Raw genomic sequence first — 25,680 nt, forward strand, 5'->3', positions numbered from 1 at the left:
TCCTGCTCCCCACTACAACATCCAGCGCATCTTTCATACTCCCTATCCATCTCGATCTTTGCCCCTCTCCCACCCTTTTTCTCCCCCCCCCCTCCCTCTCTCTGCCAAGAAGACCCCTGAGGAAAGGAGAGACGAGAGGGAGAGGTATAGTCGGAATGCTCGCTATCCCTGGCATCTCTCACGCTTTCCCCTCCAGTCGCCATACGGACAGAGCAGGCAGGCCAGGATGTAGCTCGGTGTCAGAGTGCGGGGAAGGGTTTTGCTCTCCACGAATACAAGCCTTGCGTTCAACTCGGACGACCTATATCATCATAGCGAGCTTACCTCCCTGTCCGTAAGTACCTCCTTCCTACCATAACCATATTATTTTGTCCACATGTTTCTCTCCTAAGAAAAACTCCCTGTGCAGGAGTGAGCAGTTTGCTTTGAGCGTTTTTTATACAGTGTTAATGAATGCTCAGCTCAGCATGAGCAATGAAGTGTATCATTTGGAATAGAAATAAAGTTCAGTATTAGCCTGTTTTAGGGAAAATCATTTAAAAAATAGAAATCAGCGAAATAGCAAGCGTTGAAGGATGTCGCATGCGATTGTTAGGAAGAAATTGTCGTTTGTAGGGAAGAGTCTTGATTACCATGTCCGTCACTTATCGGAAAAACGATGCAATACTAGTTAAAGTGAGAAACCTAAATGTATTTGCCGATAAAATTCTTCGTGAGGAAGAAAGATCAAATTTTTGCTTTATCCAGGAATCATCAATGATATAAACTTTTTAGAATGCAAGATATCCTCTCTCGCATGTATTGTCAGATACAATGTTGCCTACTGAGCACACGTTTCACGCCACAAGAAAACTTCTTATTCTATCTTTGTTCGATGCAGTCATTGTGTTTGGGGAGGGGAGCAAAAGAACAACCCTTTTCAAAAATACATACAGGAATGGATGGAAGTGTGCATGAAGGGTAATTTTTTTATTTTTAAATCTCTAAGTCGACCAATCTGGTCGGGGTTCACTGACCGCGGTCATGAGGTATCTCTTCATAATACATGGACTCGAAGAGAAGAGTTGCAGGGCTGCCAACATTGGAAACTAGTTGAGAGTGAGACTCCCATAGGCCAATGCTATAATTTAGGAGTGAAAATGAGTGAGATCAATAGAAATGCATGCAAATGAAAATAAGTTTTAGAGTGAGAAAGGACGAAAATGAGTGAGTCTCACTCTCAATGAGTGAGAGTTGGCAGCCCTGGAGTTGGTTGTCAACATTTAAAGCATGTTATGGATAGAAGATTTATCTTTCCTTTAAACGAATTTAGTCCCAAGATTTGTGTGTGTATGTGTGTGTGTGCGTGCGTGTGTGTCGCGTGCGTGTGTGTATGTGTGTGTGTGTGTATGTATGAATTGTCATAATTTAGTGTGCAAAAGAGAAGGTATAGACAAGAAATTCTGAAACGGGACGCCTGTGCGTCTTCATAAGAATCGTACTACAAGAACGCAACTTACATCAAGCCTCAGTTGGAAAATGCAGGAATGGGTTAAATGTTGTTCGAAAAACATACTAAGTCTTTATCACAAATGTGAGAACCTAACATCCTGTTTGATATACAAGGTGACACAGTTCAAGTCAGTACAACTAAACACAACACACCTCGTCTAAACACAACACATTCATAGATAGTCATTCCTTTCAATCATCAATTTGTTATTGTAAATTTCAAGTAAGAATTCATCTCATATCAGCATCTGGAAATCTACACCCTACGAGCAATTCTTCTATGTAGATTCCTCATATTTCACATGCGCAACTGTCTTAGTGTATTCGACAATTTCACCCATACAATTTTCTCTTATGTTTATAGTTTATTTGTTGAAACATGGAATATGGAAAATAAAAACAATCAAGCAAACAAACATCATGATACTATTACGACACGCTGCAATGCTGAAACCTCAAAAAAAAAGGTAACATAAAACGATATTAGACCAAGAGCACTGGTACTCCCCCCCCCCCCCCCCCCGCCCCGTAAGTTCACATCTTCCCAGTTCAGCATCAGTTGGAAAAAAAATCATGACCACAGGCAATTTTAAGATCCTGCACCCTGAAGAAGATTGCAGAAAGGAAGTAAATCGAAGTAATATGTACAATGTCTTAAGGGCATTATTTACCATTTGCAGATGAAACAAAAACCCAACGTTAGTGCTTCAAAGTATAGTTCTTGAATGTGATTTAGGGATAGAAACAACCAATATAAAAATGTTAATCGGTATAATCAATGTTAAGTTTTGTTAATTATACAAAATGTGAACAATAGTTATAATAAAATTGTTTGTAAAATGGACCGTCTGGGCCCCGTTGCAAGAAAGTTGCAATCAATTGCACATAATTGCTAATTTTGAATCAACCATTCTGATTGGCTCAGGGTCTGCCCTATTAAGAAGACATGCATGCAACAATGATTTTGATTGGCCAGTGACAATCAGTTGCAAGTTGCGTTTAAACGCAAAGTTTCTAGCAACGGGGCCCTGGAGTTATGGTGTATTGAGAAATATAGTGATATCTCCTGACATTTTAGGCTTTATCAATTCATTGCAAAATGTTTACATGATAGGATGTTTTGTGATGCAACTGCACTATACACATATATGCATCAAATGTGGTAACTCAAACGTTTCCTTTCTTAAATCAGTGGCAGCTCCCAATAGTAAACAATACCTAACAATACTCCTGGCAGCAGCAAGTGTGTCGTAAGGCAAGGTACCTTTTCCTTATTTCCTATAAAGCATTGTCAGTCGGAGGGGGCTTAAAGAGGAAATGAACCACAAAAAAAGGAATGAATTTCAAAAGAAAAAGAAATTATTTTTTCCTACAGAACGATACAAATAGTGACAAAAATCGGATAAGAAATACAGAAGATATGACATTTTGAACTTTTTTCAACTTTTTTTCATATTTTTGTCGGAAGATCCTTATGAATATTTAAATTAGAAAATTGATGATGTCATGTATACTCTCACAATTTCTTTATCATTTTATATACAGAAATAACATAAATCGCATATTTTAGCTGCATAGATATAAAACTTGTCTAAACATTACCCGAAATTAAAAAGAACTAATGTTAACTCTGATATATCTTGGTATGGGAACATGCCTTTACTTGTATTTGCTGAGAATAATCATTTTTCCCAATTTTATGTATAACATACATGAAAAATTGTGAGGGTATGACATCCTCAACTCGCTCATTTGGATACTCAAGGACTGGTCAAGAAGTGTGAAACTTCATATGTCATATCTCTCTTATTCCTTATCCGATTTTTTTCATTTATGTATCATTCTGTAGGAAATATCTTTCTTTTTCTTTTGAAGTTTATTCATTTTGGGGGTGGATTTTGGATTTGGGTTTCCGTGGATTTTGGGTGGATTTTGGATTGGGGTTTCCGTGGTTGCTCGCCGTCATGTATTCTTTGCTTCCATAGCGGCCACGTACAGCAAATCATGATTTCAATTTAACTCAGTTCAGATTGGAATAGAATGACCAGCTACATGAAGATAACCTGCTATCAGTTTATCACTGCATCACTTCAGATTGTCAAAAGGATAGCTATTAAACGAAGTTTTATTGTACCAGTAACAGTGAGTCTATTCTCTTTCTCTTTTTTCTTATATCCGTTCCTATGCATTCATACCGGCATATGCACCCAATCAATCGCAATTTCAAACCAGGGAGCGTTGTATTGTTTTGTTATTGCATTTTAATCATGAAGTACAGTATGCTTGTGTCCACGATGGCGCGTGTTGTACCATAGTCTTATTTCCCCCTTTTTTTGTTTTTTTTTCTTCTTCTTTTTTTCCCCTTCCTAAGTTAATTTCATGTCAGTTGACATTGGTTTCTTTGACCTTGTGTACGTATTTTTTGAGGGTCCCATACCCTACAAGCTTTGCTTTTTAAGTGGGACCCTCCATTTCCATTCTAATCTTTGTATTAGGTATATACCTTAGAAACGAAATTCTGTTGTTACTCGTGACCATTTGTACGTTTTCTTTGAAATTGTTATAAATTTGTTCTGTAAATGTATTGTATATATTTTTTTTTATTCAATGAAAATGGAAATAAAATTGAAATTGAAATTGAAATTGAATTGAAATTGAAGTATACTAGTTATAGGCGCAGCACATGAAAGTAAAATACGATCGCTATTTCAGAATAAATCTAATCTCTAGAATAACAAGGAAGATATTTCCCTGTGACTGAGAAGTTGACAAGGCTAACAGCTGTGGATGAAATCCTGTCAGGGCGTTGGAAGGGAGATTTTATATCATAAAGTGAATGAAATGAAACAATGTTACGTTTTGCTACTATAGCATCATGTCAAGGCAAATAATCGTTGACGAATGCGTACGGGCGGGTAAATGAATATAGCACATTTCCTGTCCTGGCCTTCATTTGGTATTCTATATTTGTTATTGGATATATGATATTTATTGGTATGATAATTACAGCTGCAGAAATGCTCATAGATAAATAGGTATAAAGAAATAAACTTTATCAGCACCTAATGTACCATTAACAGCTTCTTATTTTCCATATATGTTGGTCCTCAACATGGTAACCACTCTCTTTCTCTCTCTCTCTCTCTCTCTCTCTCTCTTTCTCTATCTATCTGTCTGTCTATCTATCTCCTACAGATATATTCGTATGCCTAATGAGTTTTCCATTCTTGTACCTACAGCAATTCCCACCCATTTTTTTTTTCTCCCTTTTGGTCTTTTGCGAATTGCAAGTATACCTTTTTTTTTATACCACGTGACTGTAGAAAGAGTTTTATGTTTTTGTTAGCCAAATCCTAAATCTACTTCGTATTTTGTGTAAATATGCTGATGCGTATACGGGTGTGTGAACGAGTGTATGAATGTATAGTAAGTTATGCCCTTGCCCGACATCGTAAACGTTATACATACTGATGTAGGACTCCCTCATTTCACATTCCAACGTGTCTAGAATCCCACCTTTAGATATTCGATCCTACTCGCTTCTCCCTCACATCTCAGTTTCAAGACACTATACCGGCATCCTTGCCCCTGACACCAGTCATCTCCTCAACTGTATTACAGAGAGCGCTCAGTGGTGGAGAGTCTCCAAAATGAACACAATCAAACTTCATAAATGCATTAAAACCCAAACTCACTCTATCGAATCAAAATCAATCGATTCCATCATCTTTGTTGATAAATTCGTTTCTTTTGTACCCTCTCTCTCTCTCTCTCTCTCTCTCTCTTGATCTTGATCTTAATATGATTTTCAAACAAGCTCTCAATCTATGTTTCATTGATATAGTTTTTACCATCTGTCTTTATATCATACTTCTTCTCATTAACTTCCATTGTTGCTTTACCTAACTAGTTTTGTGAAGGTTTGTTGTTTTTTGTTCCCTCCTTAAGCTCATTTCACCTTATCGTTACAATTTTTTAGAGTCACTGACCGAAGGATACACACCTAGAAATTGAATCAACTGCATGTGGTCACATGTTCGCAATATTTCTAGCTGATTACATGCTGAAAAAAAAATACTTAATATCCGTCAAGGTCAAATAATTTAAGAATGAAAATAATGATCTCCTTGACGATATTCTCAGATAACAGTAAAACTACAGTGTAAGGGCATAATGATAGAAACGCTAGGGCGTGTATACTCTTTATTAACCAGGGCTTGACATTAGTGGTTGCTCGCGGACAACAAAATTGATGTCGGGCCACCAAATGTTCAAAGAGCTTATTTTTTGGTGGCCCAATCGGGGCAACTAAAATTCGAAATAGAGTTTAACCTTTCCTCTCATTTCAGGCCATTACGTTTCAATCTCAAAGATCTTACTTGCCGTCAGAAAAAAAAAAGTGCGCTGATATTGTAAGCATGAAAATTAGTAATGATGAATATATTCTATGATGGCATGATAACTATGCCATTTAAGAATGATTATTGTAATGCCATCACACTGTGGATTGCATTGGCGTTAGTGTTACGTGTAGAAAGACGATCACCAGTCATCATTGACCGTCTTACCTATACGTCTATGCACCAAAAATAGCGACCACGCACCCCTTAAAATAATTTTGCGGATACCACTCCATCACTTTAATAGTTCCTCCTTTCCTTAATACCCCAACCTTCGAACATCAACTAACCTGTTTTGAGGCATCCTTATCGACGAGGCTTCCATCCCACCGACTGACGTAAGACTGTCGCGGTGGTTATGGCTTTTCCGGAGTATAGTCATTAGAGACTAGACCGCATTGCACTTTCTATTAATATACCAGAAGGATATTTCTTATACTCTTGATAGACGTGACACTTAAACGCACTTGATCTCCCTTGAGCTCACAAGAGCAAGGCAAAAGGGAAAGTGCTCAAAAGCCACGTCATCGGATGTATCGGCCTTTTTATACTTACATTTTGTATACATGGTAATATATATATATATATATATATATATATATATATATATATATATATTATATATATAATTATATAATCATAGATAGATAGATAGATAGATAGATGATAATGCTAGAGAAGCAACAATATTCGAAAGTCAATCAATGCTTTATAAAAAAGATAAGTCAGGAACTCTTCTGCCATTTGCAGTCTCATATATAATGTGCTTGTGTTTAAGGTATTGCTTACCACTGGAAACAGCTAATGATTTTAAACAGTTGAGTTATCACATTGGATGGATTTATGTGGGTCAGTTGTATCACAAAACATCCTCCCATGTAAAAATTCGGAATAAAGCTTACAATAAGGGGAGATATCACTAGTCTTTCTCAATAACCCACAACTGTAGATGGTTTATTCTAGAAGCAATTGTGTTATAACTATTGTTCACATTTTGTGCAATAAGCAATACTTAACATTGATTCAACTGATGAGCGTTTTTACACTGGTTGTTTCTATCCCTAACTCACATCTTAGAAGAAGCAGTAATGCCGAGCTTTTGTTTCAAGTGCAAATAGTAAATAATTTGGGAGATACTTCCTTCCCAAACGGAAGTTGAATTAAAAGACGCCATATCTGAACAGATAGTCGAGTTCCCTTGTTGTTTGGTTTTCCTTTGTTGTTGTTGTTGTTGTTGTTGTTTGCTTCACTAATGAGAATCCTTTTATGATATCCTGCAATGTTTCCGTATTGTTGTAATCATACGTCCTTTTACCGCGTAAAATGTCATCGCCAATTCATACTATCTTTGATAGTAATCATCATTATTACTCCAGGTAGCACCGTTCTGGTTATCAACTTGGGTTAATAAAATCAACCATAGGCGAAAGAAACATTTAAATGTTGTAAATGCATAAATTCGAGCGGCATACAGCCCCTGATGCGATTACTTTATTTGTTGCGCATTATGTACAACAGGCTATTTAACCGTGTTTAGATCATGCATGTGGCGCCTGTCACTTCTCTGTTCGATTTCTAATGTTTGATGCAGTAAACCAATGGCGTCGTCAACCAATGCCAATGGCGCCATGTGCAATTGGCGCCAATGCATCGTTTATTATCAAGTAATATTATATCTGAGGAATCCGTTCCTCTATGTAACTTTTCAGTGGAGAGAGAAATAAGGCTTCATTATTTTGTGTCATCTTTAAATTCTGGTTTTTTTTTCTTTTTTCAAAGAAGAGTATTACTGATCTCTGACTGTATAGCCTTTCTAAACACGTAGATAATTTCATCTGTGTGTGTGTGTGTGTGTGTGTGTGTGTGTGTGTGTGTGTGTGTGTGTGTGTGTGTGTGTGTGACCGCTCCTCAAGCGGCGATCTATTGCCGAAGGGGTGCATCGAAGTGGCGTAAGTGTATTAAAAGATCGATGCTCTGTTTATACGCAGCACACATAGCGGCACGCGATGTGCATGATACGTGCTTACACGCATAAACACTGGCAGACAGTGCGGTGTTCATTCATATTATGCCATTGCATATAAACATCCCCCATGCTTACTGCGGAGGTAACATGTGAGACTACTAAAAATATAACTGGCCATGTTTTACATGCATTTCAGGGCCGCTTGTGAAACATTTTTTTTTTCAACCGAGAGGCATATATTGTAGGGCCTACCCTGCCCTCCCCCCCCCCCCCCTACCAGTGCGACAAAAGGTCGTACGCCCGGGTAGCATTATTATTGGGGGTTTTTTCGTGCTCCTAAATAGGTCTTGCGGTAGCGGCTATCTTATAATTCAAAGACGCTAGATACATCAGAGTCAGTTCATACGAGAATTGGACTGAAGTTTGCAACTATATCCAGCAAGCAAAAGCAGGTTTTATACAAGTTAGGAACACAGACACACGATTTTCCGATTCATGGTCAGCGTTTTGATCTTAGGGAAAGGTTAATGGCTATAGCGATGTTTGCCTATTCTCAGTCACGTAAGCATCAAAGACGGAGTAACAACTCGACTGCCAACTAACCCCTAAAAATGATTATATGCAGAGAGAGCGATGAGGGCTTAATGGTGAAACAACAGATATATTACGAATATTTAGATATCTATTTCTGTTTACAAAGTTAAAGGTAAACCGGAACAATGGCACTAATGTTGAGTGCAGTTGATCAAAGATAATTTGGAAGAATGTTTATTAACACCGTACCATAACCATCCCGCAGTGAGACGGCGAGATCGTACCAGACTGAACTGCGCAAAGACCTCTCCCTCCCAGCTTGAAGCTCGCCCGCCCACCCTAATTAGGTGATGCGCGTCTAACGCAGCAACCCAAACACGTGCTCATCGCCGCTAGCTCGCTCCCATGTGGCGCTCATACATCACATCACGTCGTTCCCCGTGGGGATACTAGTAGGTGACGCAGGCGGGGAGAGGCGAGGGCATGCAGGAGCGCACCGTCCTCGCGATGCTTACTGCTCATAACGAGCTGAGGGGTCAAATGATTTCATATGGCTTGAGACGAAAGTAAATCTGGATATAGATGAAATCCACGTAACCTGATCGTAAGCAGAACTAACATATACTTCGACGCTGCTAGTATCTGCACAATCCGCGTCCCGATCATATTTGGGGTTTGTGAATGCGATTCCAAAATAAAGCGGATTATTTCCAAGGTCCCAATTCAATTACCCCCAAACTCGTTTTAGATTCTGTTGATTAACGTATTGCTTTAAACCACAGTTCAATCTTCATTTTGCACCTTTTGGGCTACAATAGCTGCAAATCAGTCAGTACTTCCTTCTGTTTTTAAAACCAGTGTAATGACATCCTGTTATTTCGTGTTCTGGGTAAACCTTTATAAAAAGAGTGTTCTGTTCTCTTCATTGATCTGATGCGTACAGGCTGATTTGCTTTCTTTGGAAACTTGAATTGTCTGATTCAATCATATGATATCAATTTCATGTCATTCTGTAGTCTGTATCAAATTATATTTCATTTATCATCTCCTTTGGGGGTGAAATATCAACGTGGTTACCAAACTGACATGAACCTGAAAAGTATAGCGAAATTACTGGTTATCATAAACCCAGTCATAACTATTATTATCATTTTTTTAAATCATTATTTGGATTTTTAGTTTAAGTGACAACCGCTTAAAAGCACTGAAATAGTAATGAGCTAACATGGGGTAATATAGGATTAAGTGTCATGTGTAAATAGAATACGTGAATTCGAACTAGTGTCGGTCTCCCATGCACGAGACCGACACCCACGAGTCATACCGACATTGAAAAAAAAAAGGTCCATAATATCATTATTGAGTCATACAGTCCATGAGTTCGACATCAGGTAAAAACAGCCCATGATATTGCACGAGTTTGACATTGCACAGTCTCATGGGCCTTGTTTACTTAGTGTCGAACTCATGGTCTCAAACTCACGGTATCAAACTTATGATTTGTACGACTCGTAGGCTGTATAACTCGTGGGCTGTATGACTCGGGGTCGTCTGATTCCTGGGTGCTGCATGCACCGCGATTGACAGTCTATGGTCATTTCCAGTGAGCCACAAAACGGTCAGAACCTTTGGTCTTTCTTTTTTTTTTCCCGCCCAGGTTGTCGTTCCTGCGAGACAGTCATGGCGGACTTTGAGGCCGAGGGGGAGCAGTGAGTATCATTAATCCTTTCTTTGCCAAGTAGTCAAATGTGAGCACATTTTACACACAAACCTATGGACAGGAAATTATTGTGAGACTCAGAGGGTTAACCATTCGTTCAACATCTTGTGTTTCTTTTTTTTTTCTCGTCCTCTTTTTACTTCTTTTTCTTCTTCTGGTTATTTTTCTATCTCATCTTTTTATCTTCCTGCGTTTTTTTCTTCTTTTTCATCAGCTTCAAAATATTCTACTTCTTCTTGTTTTGACAAGCATAAGCAGAATTAGACAGGCTGCGGGTGTAATTTTTCGCGAAGTCTTTGAACGTCCTTACGGGAAGCGAGACTATTATAATGGAAATTTGCACAATTTACTTGCGCCGGAGTACGATATTATAACACTGTATAGTAAGAAACCTGAAATAGAAATGAGAGTCTAGAAATTTTCGTTTTCTAACATAGCAGATCCAAATTTTCATTTCGAGTGTTGTCCACTACCAAAATACAGTGTCGTTATGTATAGATAGATTGTTTTTTGTTTTGTTTGTTTTTTTTACTTTTTTCAGTCGTGTATGATTATTCGGCAAGGCCACTTTACAAAGACTATCGAGTGAATCGAAAAGTAGCTATAGCATAGTAATTGAGTGGATAGAAGATGGTTTTATCGCAAATCTATTTCTCCCCTGCACTTACACCACCATGTAAAAAAAAATACAAAAAAAAATCTTAACATGATGATGACTTTCAAGAAGATAACATGAAATAGCAGAAAATGATAAGATTCGTCTCAAACATAATGTGCTTACTAGTTTCCTAGCGGAGAAATCCAGCTTTGGCCTTTCAATGTATGTATACACATAAGGCATGAAAGGGCCGGCGCCGTGTTTTTAAAAGTGAGGGTGCGTAGTTTATCTCAACCACATTTTTTTTTTTCAATCTATTCCTATGAAGTATGCAAAAATGTGAGAGGCCGAGTCCCCCCTGGACATGAATTTAGTCATCTCTATCCAAGTCTCTTGATTAATTGTTTTTAGATCATGTTGTTGCCAATTTTGTTTCCTTCACGAAATAATCCTCATTACTTTAAAATCTCGTTCTTCAAAATACATGTAATCCCCTTAATGGAAAAAAAAGTAACGACTATAATTTTAAGATATTTCTGAGCTAATAAAAATTGCACTACCTCTGGAAATGAAGGATTTTTCTAGATGTACTGAGTTTGTACTTAGCTCTCTTTCGTATCGTCATGTAAGGTAGCCACTTTGTTTGGTTTCCATTATCATCGGTAAGCACTGTTGGGGCACCCATCCCACTTCATCATGAATATTCATCATCTACATGTATCCGTTATACCTTGGAAATACATGATTTTTACATTTCCCGGCAAAACTGAACATTTTTCCATCTCCCGGCGAGACGTTTTTACATTTCCCGTTGATGCAATTTTTCGAGACTTTTACTTTTCCCGGCGATATGTTTTTACATTCTATTGCACCTATCCAGCGTTCTGGGCACTTACTAGTACAGTATCTTACTGCCTAATGAATATTCATGATGAAGCGGGACGGGTGCCCAAACAGTGCTTACCATTATTATCACGCCCCTTCCTATCTTCCTCTACTCTAATATCTTTGATTAGTACCCTGACAGAAGAGGAGAAGGCAGCAGAGGATGCAAAGGTACCTCAACATGATTCCATTTTTATTTCAATTCTTATTTCTGGCCACCATCTTGCCACCAATTTTAGTTCTTTCATCATCGTGTATTATAGCTGTAACGTAAAAGGTACCTGTAAAGTTTTTTTGTAAGGGAAGTTACCCTATTGGAACAACTTGTTCACTAAACCAAAAAGTTGATAACCTCCATTAAGACTGTTCTTCACTTCGTGCCTTTATATCAAGAAAGGATTGAAGTTTCCTAATTTAAATGACCAGAACATTGTCGTGACTTTGTATAGAGGCAAAATTAAATTTCGGACTCACAACCACAACAACAACAACAACAAAAGTAATACATGGTTTTATTTGAACGCCTGAGGTATAGTGTGATCTTTGAAAATGGCCCTTTTGATTATGCAAATATGGCGTTTCCTTGTTCTCTATCATTTTTAGTGTAACGCATAAAATCGTAACCGCCTTTTCAAAGTGCTTTCATTATGGCGTAGTGGCTTTCTCCATTAATCTATCGTTTTTTGTGACCACATTTCTCACATCTTTTAATTTCCTGATTACTATCTTTTCGCAAAGTCTGGAATTGAGTAACTTTCCCAAAATGTTATAATTTCAAGGTCTGGTTAGCTCAGTTCCATCGGCTGCAATGTCTGATTTTTATCCATATGCTTGATTTTGTGTACACATAGAGTGATTATGAGTATAATTTGCAGCTCGCACAACAATAACCTTCATTTATTCATATCATGACCCAGAAGCGAAACGTTTTAAATAATATCATAATTCTGAAAGTGGACGAACGAGGAGATAGCAAACACTGCCTGATTCCACTGCATATTCAAACTTCATATCTACCGAAGATATCTGAATTCGGAACAAGTTTTTGCACGCATGATCAATGGCATTTTGTTGTTCTTTTTGCAGGAGCTTCATTGCTTTGCTGGATGGTATTGATTCGCCTGTTTGCCTGCATGCCAGGACGATCATTGAGCATGTCGTCATTTATTCCAACATCATCTGCATGTCCAACATCATCTTCATGTCGTATTGTTTCAACCACGACCCCACCCCTTCCGCTCACCATTTCCCCCACAACCATTGTTTGTTTTTTCTTTGCCTGGTAGTTAACACTGGTTAAGAGAAATATTAACCGTCTCGCAAACCCCTCCTCAAAATACCACTGGTATCACTTAGAAGCAGGTTGCAGATTGTGATGAAAAGTTATCCCAGTCACTACATAGGCCTACCTTTATAGCTTCACTGACTTTGCCCATGTCTCTATCGGGGAGTGAATGACAAAATATCGCAACTAAAAATGAGAACAACAGAGACGGCCCTTCCGATTCTTACTCTTCTTTTCTTTTCTCTTTTCGGCATGTATTCTCTGAGCTCCCCTTTGCGCTACTGAACTTTATAATACACATAACGTAAGTTTATTATACGAAGTGCAAAAATCAAGGGTATATATAAACAATGGAATTAAGAAATTCTCAACAAACCAATTCATCATCATATGCATCATCCAGTATTTACCCAGGGAGGTAAATGAACTGAACATCCGCATGCTAGCTCTTAAAGGACAAAGGTCTTAGAGGATGTAAATCTATACCCACCATAAATGCTGAAGGTGTCTTTTCTTTCAGACAGATGCAATACCAGTGGAGAAACTGGCAACGCTGAATAGTTTCTAGTGATTTTTAAAATTAATATTAGTGTCGTTGTGTACCTTCTCTAAAATAAATTAAACTTTATGGTGGGTATTTGAAGTCCCCACAATAGACATTAAACGTTCGTGTGCGCCTTTCGCAACCCTGAAAATAAGATTCCTGTTATAAACAGGTTTGATGTAGAGGTACCTAACCTTTCCTCAGAATAATAAAAGTGGTGGAGGAAAAAAATAATAATTATAGATTTCCAATGAATTTATTCGGGCCCCGAAAAAAAAAATCCAACCGTTATTCACAGTGAAAAAAAATAAAGAAAGAAAGGGGTTCATTTTCTTGAGTGACATAGGGTTAGGTTTTCATTTCACTTTTCATAACTCAGGCTTGTATTTTCTTAAGATTACATACACGATGTTGTGAGACAGTTTTCTTCAAAAAGGATATACGACTTTAAGAGCTGAACAACTCTCCTTGTTTCTCCCTGTCTCATCCTCGCTGGACTTCGTCAGTCCGGCGAGTGATCATGAATTTGCCTTATTCACTCAACCATGGGACGCACCATGGTTGAGTGAATAAGGCTCTAGATTTGTAATTAGAAGGTCTGGGGTTCGAATCCCACCAGGTTTAGTCATACTTGGACATAACGTTTTGCTGACAGAATCCCTCTTATAATGACCCAGGTGTAGAAATGGGTACGTCCTCACGGTGATTGGGCAATATTAATGACTGAACCCTCTAAGAAAGCAGCGTTTACAATGAAGAGGCCACCCTGAGGCATGAAGGAGCATCATTATTATTGTTATTATTGTTATTATTTACATTATCATTATTATTAGAATTATTATCATTATTATTATTATTATCATTATCATTATTATTATTATTATCAATATATCATTATTATTATCATTATCATTATCATTATTATTATATTACTATTATTATCATTATCATTCATTATCATCAGAACCTACCTCCGTTTAGTGTCCATCCACAGTTTTGTACAACAACGGTCACTGACCTGCATTCTCCTGTCACGATTCCAATTCATCAGATGCACTAATTTGGCACCAAAAAAAAATGCACACATTTCCATTGTTCCTCACGAGCTGAAAGAAACCGGCTGACTCGCATTTGACAACGATTTTGATTTCGTTTGTAACACATCAAAGAATACATCATTTCCTGCCAGCACACGCAAAAAAGAAAAACAAGCATGTCGCCTTCTTTGTCAAATGGAATTATGTCAAAAGCACTGGCTTAGAGTTTGCAAGAAAATCAAAGGCCTTGTAAGAGGGAACTTTGCTCATGTGCAAACGAGAGCGATTAACGGAAACACGTATCGTTCAACATATATGTCTTACAGTGGACGTGTGACAGTTATGCGGGGTTAGGTCTTGTCTTGTGACTTAGAAGAGGTTCGTGGTTCGGAATCCAGCCATGGATTGGCGCTTGGCATCTTGGGTAAGACGCCCGCCCTATTTCCTTCCTTCTGAGGATTAAGGACTGCTCTTCCCCTCACCCCCTTTTAACGTTTTTGTGCTTTCAATATGGATCTAGAGAACCAAATTTACCTGCGAACTTTCATTGACTCTACATTCTTACCCAATAAATCAATCTTTGGATTTTGCTGGATTTAGTAGTTGCCAGATATCAGTCTTTTTACATAAATTCAAGTGATGAAATTCTTGCTGATATTATATCCCTCAGCAGAAAACAAAAACAACAAAGACAAAGACGAAAATTAGATAGGTCTTCAGAAAACGACTTTATCAGGCAGAGAGGTTTTCAGTAGCACACTAGCCCTTGCATTTCAAGCATTTAGTGTCCAATTATTTTTCCCAAAAACAGAATAGCGTAAAATTCTTATCATTTTGATCAAACAATTGAGATTTCGCTGCCTGAATATGCTAGCGATAGCAAAACGGATAATAATGCCCATAGTTCATGAAAATCCTTTAGTTAAGACTGTGCTGTTAAGATTTCTGACTGATTTTTCATGCCTCGCTTCAAGCACTGTGGGCGCAGTGTGTGTTAATGGGCAGACATTTTACTTCTGAACAAAGATGCACAACAAAGCGCTTGAGGTTTTATTTCAAACCGATGACCCGAAACTTAAGTCAAAATGAAAACTAACCCGCTAACAGAATCCCTACGTTTCAGCACAAGCTCTTGTTCGTGAACAAAGTGGTACAGTTGCCAACATCTTTTTTTCCCCATTTTGCTGCTACCGAAGAACAATCTAGCATGAAAAATCTCCCGTCTAGACGTTTGGCTATCGTGTTTTCGTGTGCAGAGCAATTATCTTTCCAGAGTGATTAATCTTGCCAAATGTTAGCTCAATGCAAAAAGGAAACGAAATACTGTAGCCAATCGTGCTTTCCCTCCTATCCAGGCATTGAATGTAACTGAAAAGAAAGATTAAGTGCGACTGGAAAAAGAGAGGCAGAACCAACAGAAAAGTCATTCCAGTCTTCGTTTGTAACCTGGTGAAGATGATATAACTGATATGATCCTTGAATATTAAGCCTCATCGCACAATTCAGAATTGTCGGACGATATAATCATTATGTTGGAATAGATAAATATTTTCAAATCAGGGAATTACGTTTGCATAATTCAATGTTATTTGTGGATGGAGGTTTGCATAACCATTTTTTTTCTACTCATATAAATTGTGTGAAGATCAATTCGATTTGCAGTGAAGAGTATATCATTGTGTGCTTTTTCCACATTCTCATTCTACATAATATATTGCCACCATTTAATCATAAAGCGGTTATAAGACCATTATACCTGAAAAGCACAATACAATTTATGTAGCTACTTTTCCATCATAAGGTGATTCAAAGCGCATTAATGGTGAACTCTCTCTCTCTGCTCTGTTGTGTATAACAAACTTTCTTAATCATTACGGTGCAAGTAGCGCAAACATTCCATTTCTGAGAGGAAATTTTGAAATCCCTCCGGGCAGCTCTGTATGTTTGTCCTTAAAATAGTAAATGACCGATGAATGAGAGCATTATGTATCGTGATATTGCAATATTGTGGAAGAAGACAAATATTTTGAAAGAAAGATATTATTCAGAGGGGTGGAGGTTCAGGGGTGAGTCTCTTCAACTTGTTTCCCTCTACAAATTAAATGTGTTAAGATCGCAAATACTGATCTGTAGATTAACAAACACGTCGGAAAATATACGCCTTGTCCGCCTTGGACTTCTTAACTTAATAATGTCGGAATTTCGGAGCTTGGGTATTTGTTCTATGTTAATTGTGTCACTGCCGGCAATCAGGGACAGCCCGGAAAGCAGTAGATGACAGGTTCGAGTCCCACTGGTTCCTTTTCATTCCCCGACATGTCTGTAAATTCTTAGATTAGCTGTTGCGATCTTAACCAATTTAATTTGTAGAGGGAGACAAACTGAAAAAAAAAACTCACACCTCAACAAATATCCTGTCGTGTCGTTCGCCGTCGTTATTGTTAAGTAATGTCATTTATAGTTTGGACAATCAGAGTTATAAAAGACGAGAGCTTGAGCGCGATTGGGATTTACATAAACCTCTCCTGTAAGACATAAAGTTGGTTACCCTCTTTGCAAAGCATCTATAGTTTTGTTTTGTATTTCTTTGCTTTATACCTTTGTTTGCAAATACAGAGGAGTTGGCTATTTAAAGCCCTGTGAGCTCATAATTTAGAATTCGTGTGACAAGAGCTATACATTGAATTACAATACTCATAACATACATACACAGGTACACAGATACATAATTATAGACACTTCGTCGCAAGACACTTATCTTTACTGGACCTCTATTCCAATCGTTAACGCAACAAAATATGTGATTAAAGTTCTTAAAGAAACACTGTACATGCAGTTAGTTGTATAATGACACTCACCTTCACATTCCTTAAGAACAGAAACAAGATTTAGCTCATAAAAAGACTGTGATATCGGATAGCTGGTAAATCAATATCAATTCATCTGCGATATAGATTATGTCGCTTATTCACTAGGTTGATGAAATACTCAAACACTCAGTGAATTTTGTTTAAAAAGATTTTTCTTAAATCAAACATTCATCATAAACTGCCTGAATATTCTTCTCTCCTCTCTTCCAAATGCCTCAGGAAGCAAAGTAGCTCCTTCCAAGACATATATATTATCGTCACCTGCCCCTGCATGGTCTGATAGCATAATGGACTTTTTACGTGTGTATCTAATACAAATTTCCAAACCGTTTCCCAATCAAACTTTATCTTTTATCACTAAATTATTTACACCTTAACACTGATGCTTTCTATAAATATGATGATAATCTTTTAGAAGCAGAAATTCAAATGTTGGGTGTCTGTAAACTGTTTCATTATTATTTCATAGGGTAATTATTTCAGTGAAGCAATTATCATTAAAAGGTAGTGACCTCGTATTCATGTGAAAACCTTATATATTTGTTATGCGAGTTCAAATAATTGAAAGCATTTCACTGTTGAAAATGCACCGCAAGTTTTTGCTTTGTCTCGTTAACATATCTTTTGCAGGAATCAATTCTGAAAATTGTGTGTCATACTGCGATGTTGCAATGCGTACTTAAATCAGATTAAAGGTAGGCCATTTGCAGTCTCGAAATATCAAATCAAAATCTACTTCCGCTTATTTTTAATTACAATATAGTAATATTCATTACATCATTAAGACGTGCTTAAGAACTTCCCTTACATTTTTTTAATACTAATCGACCAATGAAGTTTGCAAGTCCGACTCTCTGTATCCCAAACAATCTCCTCAATGTACATGATGTATGAGAAAAGTGACTATGATAAGGCATTAATCAAGCATGCACTTTATAATGAATGTGAGTTGAACATGTTTACAGTAAGTAAGACTATATGATCAACAAAAAAGACGGACAATGGTACCATCTTCCTCTTTCACAAGAATAATGTGTAAACAAAACACGCCTGACAACAGCGGCAAAAGGTGGATTATCTAAAGGTGAAAAGTCACCTTTGTTCTTTTTCAAAAACAATATCTGTTTGACAAAAGAAATGTCTAAAATGATATACATTAAAACCACGACTTTGATTTCTTGATGATAACTCAGGCATATCAGAACAGTAAACGAAGTCTATGACAAATCAAAGTTGTATTGATTACCCTCCGTCATTTATCATTAACCTGAACCTTATCACAATCTTATGCGTATAATAGAGATGATGGTTGATTCTTGTCTTTTTGTCTTAGCGGCAATGTCCACTATAGAGAGGATTTCACTGGCCGTCTTCAAGATAAGCTTTTGTAATCTCAAGAGATGTTGCAACGTAGTCATTTTAAACAGAATTAACTCGTTAACAGTAATATTGAAGTGTAAGGACTGACAGAGACGGACAGAAAAGGAAATTTAAGACAGAATGTACCGTGTTGCTTGCTACTTTGCGTCACCATGGAAACCTTTCTGACCGTTTTGAGTGCATGACACGGTAATTGCTAACGTGTGACCATTCCTCGTACCAGTTGATGTTGTTTTCCATATGTGTTTTTTGTGTTATATCCGTGTGACCACGCCCCATTAGAAGAAGCAGGAGTTTAAGGCCGAGGTGGTCCAAGCTCTCATCATAGTTCGCAAAGTCATCGAGAAGTATGACGAAGAAATTGCCGCTCTGAGGAAAAAACGGGTGAGTTGTGTAAAATTGTTTCTTCTTCGAGTTTTACGTGTCGGTAATGTTAATTACACGAATAAATATATGAAGGGTTTGCTTGCAAAAACTGATAAGTCCATTTTTGAAGATTTTGAAGTGCGATCTCTGTCATAAAGTTCAAAATAATACCTTTTGAATTATATATTGGTCACTACATATAATGGTATATTTTTTAAGTTATGGTCAAAAGAAGCAAAAATTTTCTTATTGTTATCTTTATTTTTCTTGACCTTTAATCGCAAATACCTCCATTTGACAAATATGGACTTATCGGTTTTTGCAAACAAACTATTCATATTCATGCATATATTTCTATTGTGTTTAATGCACTGTCCATTTCAGCTGGATGAAATTCAAATTGACACATTTACCGCTTTGTATCATGCATTTTTTGATGGAAATGAAAGAATTATTGAATTGCATTAGACGAATAAATACGAAAATTGCACTCTGATAAACATTTTACGTAATGTAACGTAAACTATATCGATAATCGACACGAACAATTTTTTTTGTTCTTCAATTGTTTCCTCGTACATATTCGAAATATCCCGAGAGCGACTGTTGTACGCGGGACGTCATTGCAACATTAACCTCTGTACAAGGAAGTTTTAGCAAAATATGAAATATATGATTGAACTTCCATCCCTTTCCTTTTCAAAAAAAAAAGACAAATTTAAATGAGCTAACGTAAGGGGTTTTTCTTTCTTTATTTGTTTGTTTGTTCATTTGTTTGTTTGTTTGTGCTTGTTCGTTTGTTTGTTTGTTTGTTTTACTGAAGTCTAATGTATCAATCCGACGGGGAGGGGGTGTATCAGTCTTACTTGCACATCATGAGGGTATTCTTGTAATTTACAGCATCACAGACGACTGAAGACTATTACCTAGAATCCGGCATTTTTCGGGAGTGGTGGACCGTGCTCCATGCGTGTACAAAAACACTTTTTTAAGATGGCCAGTTGACGCTCTCATTGTTCTTACATCATGTACGTAAATAAACGTTCTCTCTTCGAGTATAAATTCCAGTGCATTCTTTGTTTCCACGTTAAAGGCTGAAAGGCGAGAAGAACAGAAGTTGTGGCTCGAAAGAATCACGAGGCACGAAGAAGAGCGCCGCAAGCGGCAGCAGGAAGAGAACAAGCGGCTGAAAGAAATGGCAGAACAGAAGAAGAAGGAACGCGAGGAGAGACGCCGCGCCATGCAGAACCCCAACGCCTATAAGAATGTCATGCAGGTTTGATTTTTGTACACTTCACAGTCAGGGTAAGCGGAACTAAAGGGTTTAGGGGCACTGCAGTCCCATCCCCCCCCCCCCATGTTTTGGGGTATTGGGAAAGAAAATTGGATTTTAAAAAAAGTAAATCGTAAAAAATCTCGACAACAACAACACAAAAATCACAACACCCACGACTTTCCGAAAGTTACATCCTCAGATTCTTCCATACGGGGAAGGGGGTGGGGATGGGGGGGGGGGGGGGTTAAGGAATACCATTGATCTTGTTGACATCTGACACCCCCCCCCCCCGTCTCCCTCCACCCTGAAAAAAAAAAAACCCGTTCCGCTGCCTCTGCGTCAGACACTGAAGAAGAATTGGGAGAACATGAGAAACTGGCAAGATGAATACAATGTTCAGAGCATAAAGTTTGATCAATGAATTTAGCAAAAATATCAACACTTTTATTTAGTGAATTCCTGATGACGAATGCATTCGATTCGTCGTGTTAAATGTGTAAGATGATTTATCACAAGAGACACAAGCGGCTCAACAAACGTGCCAAATGTAATGAATACAATACTATTATGAGTAAAAAGTATTTGTTCGGCAGCCTGGGTGTTAATTTATTTGAACTTTTAAGATGACGAAGGACAATGATTAATTCACTGACTGTCTCTCTCCGCAGGACGAGCGTGTTCGATTTGCCCGCATGACGACCGAGGAGCTCGCCCGAGAGAAGGAAGAGACGCTGGCGAAGAGGGCGCCAGCCCTCGACCCCGACGCGATGACCTCGGACGACGCCATGCGCGAGATCGCCCGCGACTTGCACGCCAAGATCCTAAAGGCCTTCGGCAGCCTCTTCGATCTCCAGGAGAAGGAGAAGAGGCAGAAATATGACGTAAGCAAAGTTCAAAGGTTCCAAGCAATAAGTTGCAGATACCACAACAGAATATAACCACCAGAAATCACAAGGCATTGACTGTCAATATAGAATGTCACGTCTAGCAATTAAATCACCAAAACGTGCGTATTTTTTCTTGTTTACACCACACTCATCTTGTTAACTACTGTTATATCGCTCTCTGACCATTTATCGGTCCTAAAACCAAAGTCAGTGAAATGGTTTCCCATATTTCTGCAGAAAAAGAGGATTTAAGTGGTGTTTCTTTATGGATGTGACCGTCCAGGTATGATTGAAGTGTTCAAAATTTTGCATGATATGGAAGATTTTGATTCCTCTCTTTTCTGATCAAGTTACACGCGGTCATAAGTTTAAGTTATATAAGGGAAGGTGTCGAACTGGTAGGAGATTATACTCTTTCAGCCAGAGAGTAGTAAATACTTAGAATAGCCTATGTGCGGAGGCTGTCGAGGCAACATCAGTTAACGCCTTCAAGTCTCAACTCAATGATCATTGGAAATAAAAGTATAACAAATTTAATCCAGATTGCATAAATTGACCACTCCGTTGATACATCATATGGAACTTCCAAGGCTCAGAATTGGATCGCATTCCTTTGAATGACCCTTTACAGGTCTTTGACGTTTAATTGGGCGTCATCATAGGTAATTCATGTAGTTCAGGTAATTTATGATAAAAGTTAATAACTTTGCAAGATTAACATTGTGGGAAGCGTGACTTAACTTCCACCTCCATTATTGAAAGCGTGAATTAAGATGAAAATTATTATATAGCAATGGACAAACGTGATATCTCAACAAAACTTTTCATTCCATTTTATTGAATATGTTTCCACACAAATCATACAGTGTTGTATTTACAACATCCATCCACGACAATGTAAAGTCACACATTAATTCTAACCAAAATAAGTTCACTTGTATTTAAAGAGATTGCTTCCTAAAGGCGCTAAATCCATCTAGCGCCTTTTGGAAGCAAGCTCAAAAAACCCCCAACTTTTGTATAATCGTTTTTTTTTTTCGAATAATGATTTCCATTGCAGATCAATGAGCTGACTACACGCATTGCCGCTCTGCAGAATGCCAAGTAAGCAATGATAGGGATTTGATTCAGTGTTCTCATCCCATATGTACAGAAATATTTCACCGATCCTTCGTTAACGAATCGATGTCAACTGCATCAGATGTTAATCTTTTCGTTTAAGAAAGTTATGAAAAAAAGCATTTGTGCATACATATATAATATATGATTATATTCCTACATATTGCCTGGAAAGCTGCTCCTACACTGCACTTGTGATTGAATCTGTGAAACATGGATAGATTTTTACGTAGTTTATTAGATCAATAATTCAACACAAAATTTCATAGAATGTTGTTCTTCCTTATGATACTTTGGGGCATAGGAATGATACAGACACATATACGTGCATGCAAACATATTACACACAAACACACACACACACACACACACACACACCCATATGTGGTTATTTTAATGTACATTTTATATGTATGATATATGATATATATATATATATATATATATATATATATATATATAAATAATCCCATTATAATAGCTTTGATTGAATACGAAATGTATGCGTTTAACTTTCAGGTGAATGGCATATACTGCTTTGAGAATGTGTTTGTTTGGGTAATGGGTGTTCAGAACTCTAATTCCTTTGATTATCACTGTAATTTCTGTTATATGCTAGAAACTGCTATTGTATGAATTTTTATCCTTATGTTTTTTCTATCAGGTTGAAAGCCACAGGACATGCTGACGGAAAGATTGGAAAAATAGCCATCCCATTTGGTGATGTGGCGGAACAAGTAAGATTACGAAATGTGTCAAGTCCTCAGAATATAAGGATTTTTGATATTGTTTCTGTTTTTCTTTTAACAATTCCTGTTTGATTTTGTAAATTGAAAAAAAAAATATTTAAAAAAATCAGTTTCTTCTTGACACAAAGTTCTTCGTTATAATAAAACGCACACCATTGTGACGTCGGATTGAGTCAGGTGTTTAATCATTAGTTAGAGTGGTTTACAGGGTTTATAAATGACTGGTCAAACCCCTGTGGAGATGCTGGAGGAAATAAGTGTAATGCGTCGCCGGTTTCCATGCAAGACGTGCAAAGAGTAGGCCTATATGTCTTGCTGAAATATTATCTGTAAGCTTCACAAACTTCCGTCATTCTTTAACGAAGTTTACATGAATTTGAATAGTATGTATATGATCATTCTTAGACTCAGGGTAAGAAGAAAAACCCCAACAACAACAAAAATGTCCGGCGATGATAAACCACAGACGTCAACCATTCGTACTCCCTAACTATCGAAATTTTATACCGTTACGGTAGTTCAAACGATAGCATTGTATACCTAGCAAAATTAGTGCTACACATGTTATGCGCATTGTTGATTTTAAAGAGCTGTGGACTCTGTTGCATAAAAGATGAGATCAAACATGAGTCAGAAAACCAAACATATCATTAAAATCTTTAAATACTGTGTTCTGATTGGCTGATAGGCCTACCTGACTTCAATGTTGTTTACCTGCTTATATTGGTTGCATTTTGATGCAATACTCCTCTCAGCTCCACCAAGAGAGTAAAGTGACATGCTAGTCAACAATTTATTAAACAAACGAAGTCACCTCGATCTTCTCGTTTTTTTTTCTCTCACAGGAGGCTGCTGCCGACTAAAACCCGCCCACCCCCGTGACGTCATGTCTGGACTGATACCGTATCGACTGATCATTGGCCACTTGTCGTCTGCAGCTATAGCATGGATAATAATGAGTTGTTGTCGTCTGCTAAATGAGAAAGATGAAAATGTCTCAACTGTGATGAAAGCTGTCACTTAGCAGCCCAAAGTTTTTTAGGGCCGGCACCGACCGATTTCAGGCAATAATTTGTCATCGTCATTGCTCCGCTTATAACTAACACAAAGACAACAAACTTGATTGATAGGATTATTCTATGTTGTTAATAATAGTGTAGCATGACTATATTATTGATTTATATTGTTATTAATACGAAGCATTTTATTGAGATTGTCATAGTTATCTAGTTAGTATTATTAGTTTTCATTTTAGTTAATCTAGTTGATTTTGTTGCGGCCATCAAGAAGAGCACAATGGTACTATGATACTCTGTCTTTATGCCAAACTCTCTGGGGTAAAAATACCTCACAATTTCGTTCTCTGTGGGGCACATTTTACGGGTGATAAATTACAAATAAATACTGAGCTACACGAAAATATTTGAAATTTCGTCTGTGTCGAGGAACGTAAAGTCCTGACCCGAGCCCAGAGTAATGAGCTTTTGGCATCAATGTATATAATCTTGCTTCAAGTTAGGTATCTCTTTGTTTACTACGATACTCCTGTAAATGTTATGTTAATATTATTCATTTATGGAAATGTACAGCTAATTCTACGATACCATCTTTTTTTGTTGTTGATTTATTTGTAGTCTTGCTATTCCACTTTCTTAGCATGCTGCTACTATTATAACAGGGATAAAATTCTGTCCATTTTATGTTATGTGTAGAGCACTGTGACGACTGAATAAGGTGTGTTTTCAGTAATGTGCTTAGGTTAAAGAGGAACCGAAAGAAAACTGTGACATGGAAAAAAAAACTATTGTTGACTGTTAGTGCAGAGGATACTTATTATTATATTTTGGATCAAAAATTTGTCTTCCATTGATTGGTTAAAAGAGCTTCACGTGATTATAGGTATTTTGAACTATTTCAGAGTGTTGGTGTGTTTGACACTCCATGAAGTACTATTTGCAAAATGACGTCACTTTTATGACGACATTTTGCAAATAGTATACTATTTGCAAAATGATGTCACAATCACCCTTCTTTTCATAGTTACAATCAAGTGTACCCGTCCGCGTCCGGTCCCGAACTCTAGTGTTCAGGTTTGCAGCGGCCATACGAGCGCTTGGATACATGCGACGGGCAACTCTGGCGGTGCCACGGCTCCTACGTTTTTCAATTTCCGATCTTTCGCACTGTTGCGTACTGCAGGCGCTGCGCTGCTGCCGCAGTGCGGCTAAACCTAGGGCCTATATAAAATGATTTTCACTTTTTATTCAAATTTTTGATCCAAAATATAAAACAAATATACTTTGCCTAGTTTCGAGTTTCTTGTTAAAACTATGGGCAGAGGTGACTCCAAACTAGTACTATTCACTGAGGGGCGCAGCCCCGAAGTGAATAGTACTAGTTTGGAGTCACCTCTGCCCATAGTTTTAACAAGAAACTCTCAAGGCCAAGTATATTTGTATATTATAATTACATTTTTGTACCATAAGCTGTTGGCGGGGAACGGTGGAAGTGAATATGTATCTAGTGGAATCGTTTGAAACTGTGACTCGATACTATTTCAGTGCTCAACCATG

The 25,680-nt window shown here is 37.6% G+C and overlaps 1 protein-coding gene across 1 annotated transcript; it reads left to right on the plus strand.

The window, feature by feature from the left end:
* The first annotated feature begins 201 nt into the window (after positions 1–201).
* LOC139726675 (uncharacterized) lies at positions 202–25,411 on the plus strand. Its single transcript, XM_071637660.1, has 9 exons — positions 202–334; positions 10,049–10,100; positions 11,726–11,765; positions 18,993–19,094; positions 20,170–20,352; positions 21,021–21,233; positions 22,300–22,343; positions 23,023–23,095; positions 23,953–25,411. The coding sequence occupies exons 2-9, from the start codon at positions 10,072–10,074 to the stop codon at positions 23,968–23,970; spliced, it is 702 nt and encodes a 233-aa protein (XP_071493761.1). The 5' UTR covers positions 202–334; positions 10,049–10,071; the 3' UTR covers positions 23,971–25,411.
* The last annotated feature ends 269 nt before the right edge of the window (positions 25,412–25,680 follow it).

Source organism: Diadema antillarum, unplaced genomic scaffold, assembly GCF_040938485.1.
Source record: "Diadema antillarum isolate AM-2024a unplaced genomic scaffold, OU_Dant_1.0 seq00000096_RagTag, whole genome shotgun sequence".
NCBI classification, from domain to species: Eukaryota; Metazoa; Echinodermata; class Echinoidea; order Diadematoida; family Diadematidae; genus Diadema; species Diadema antillarum.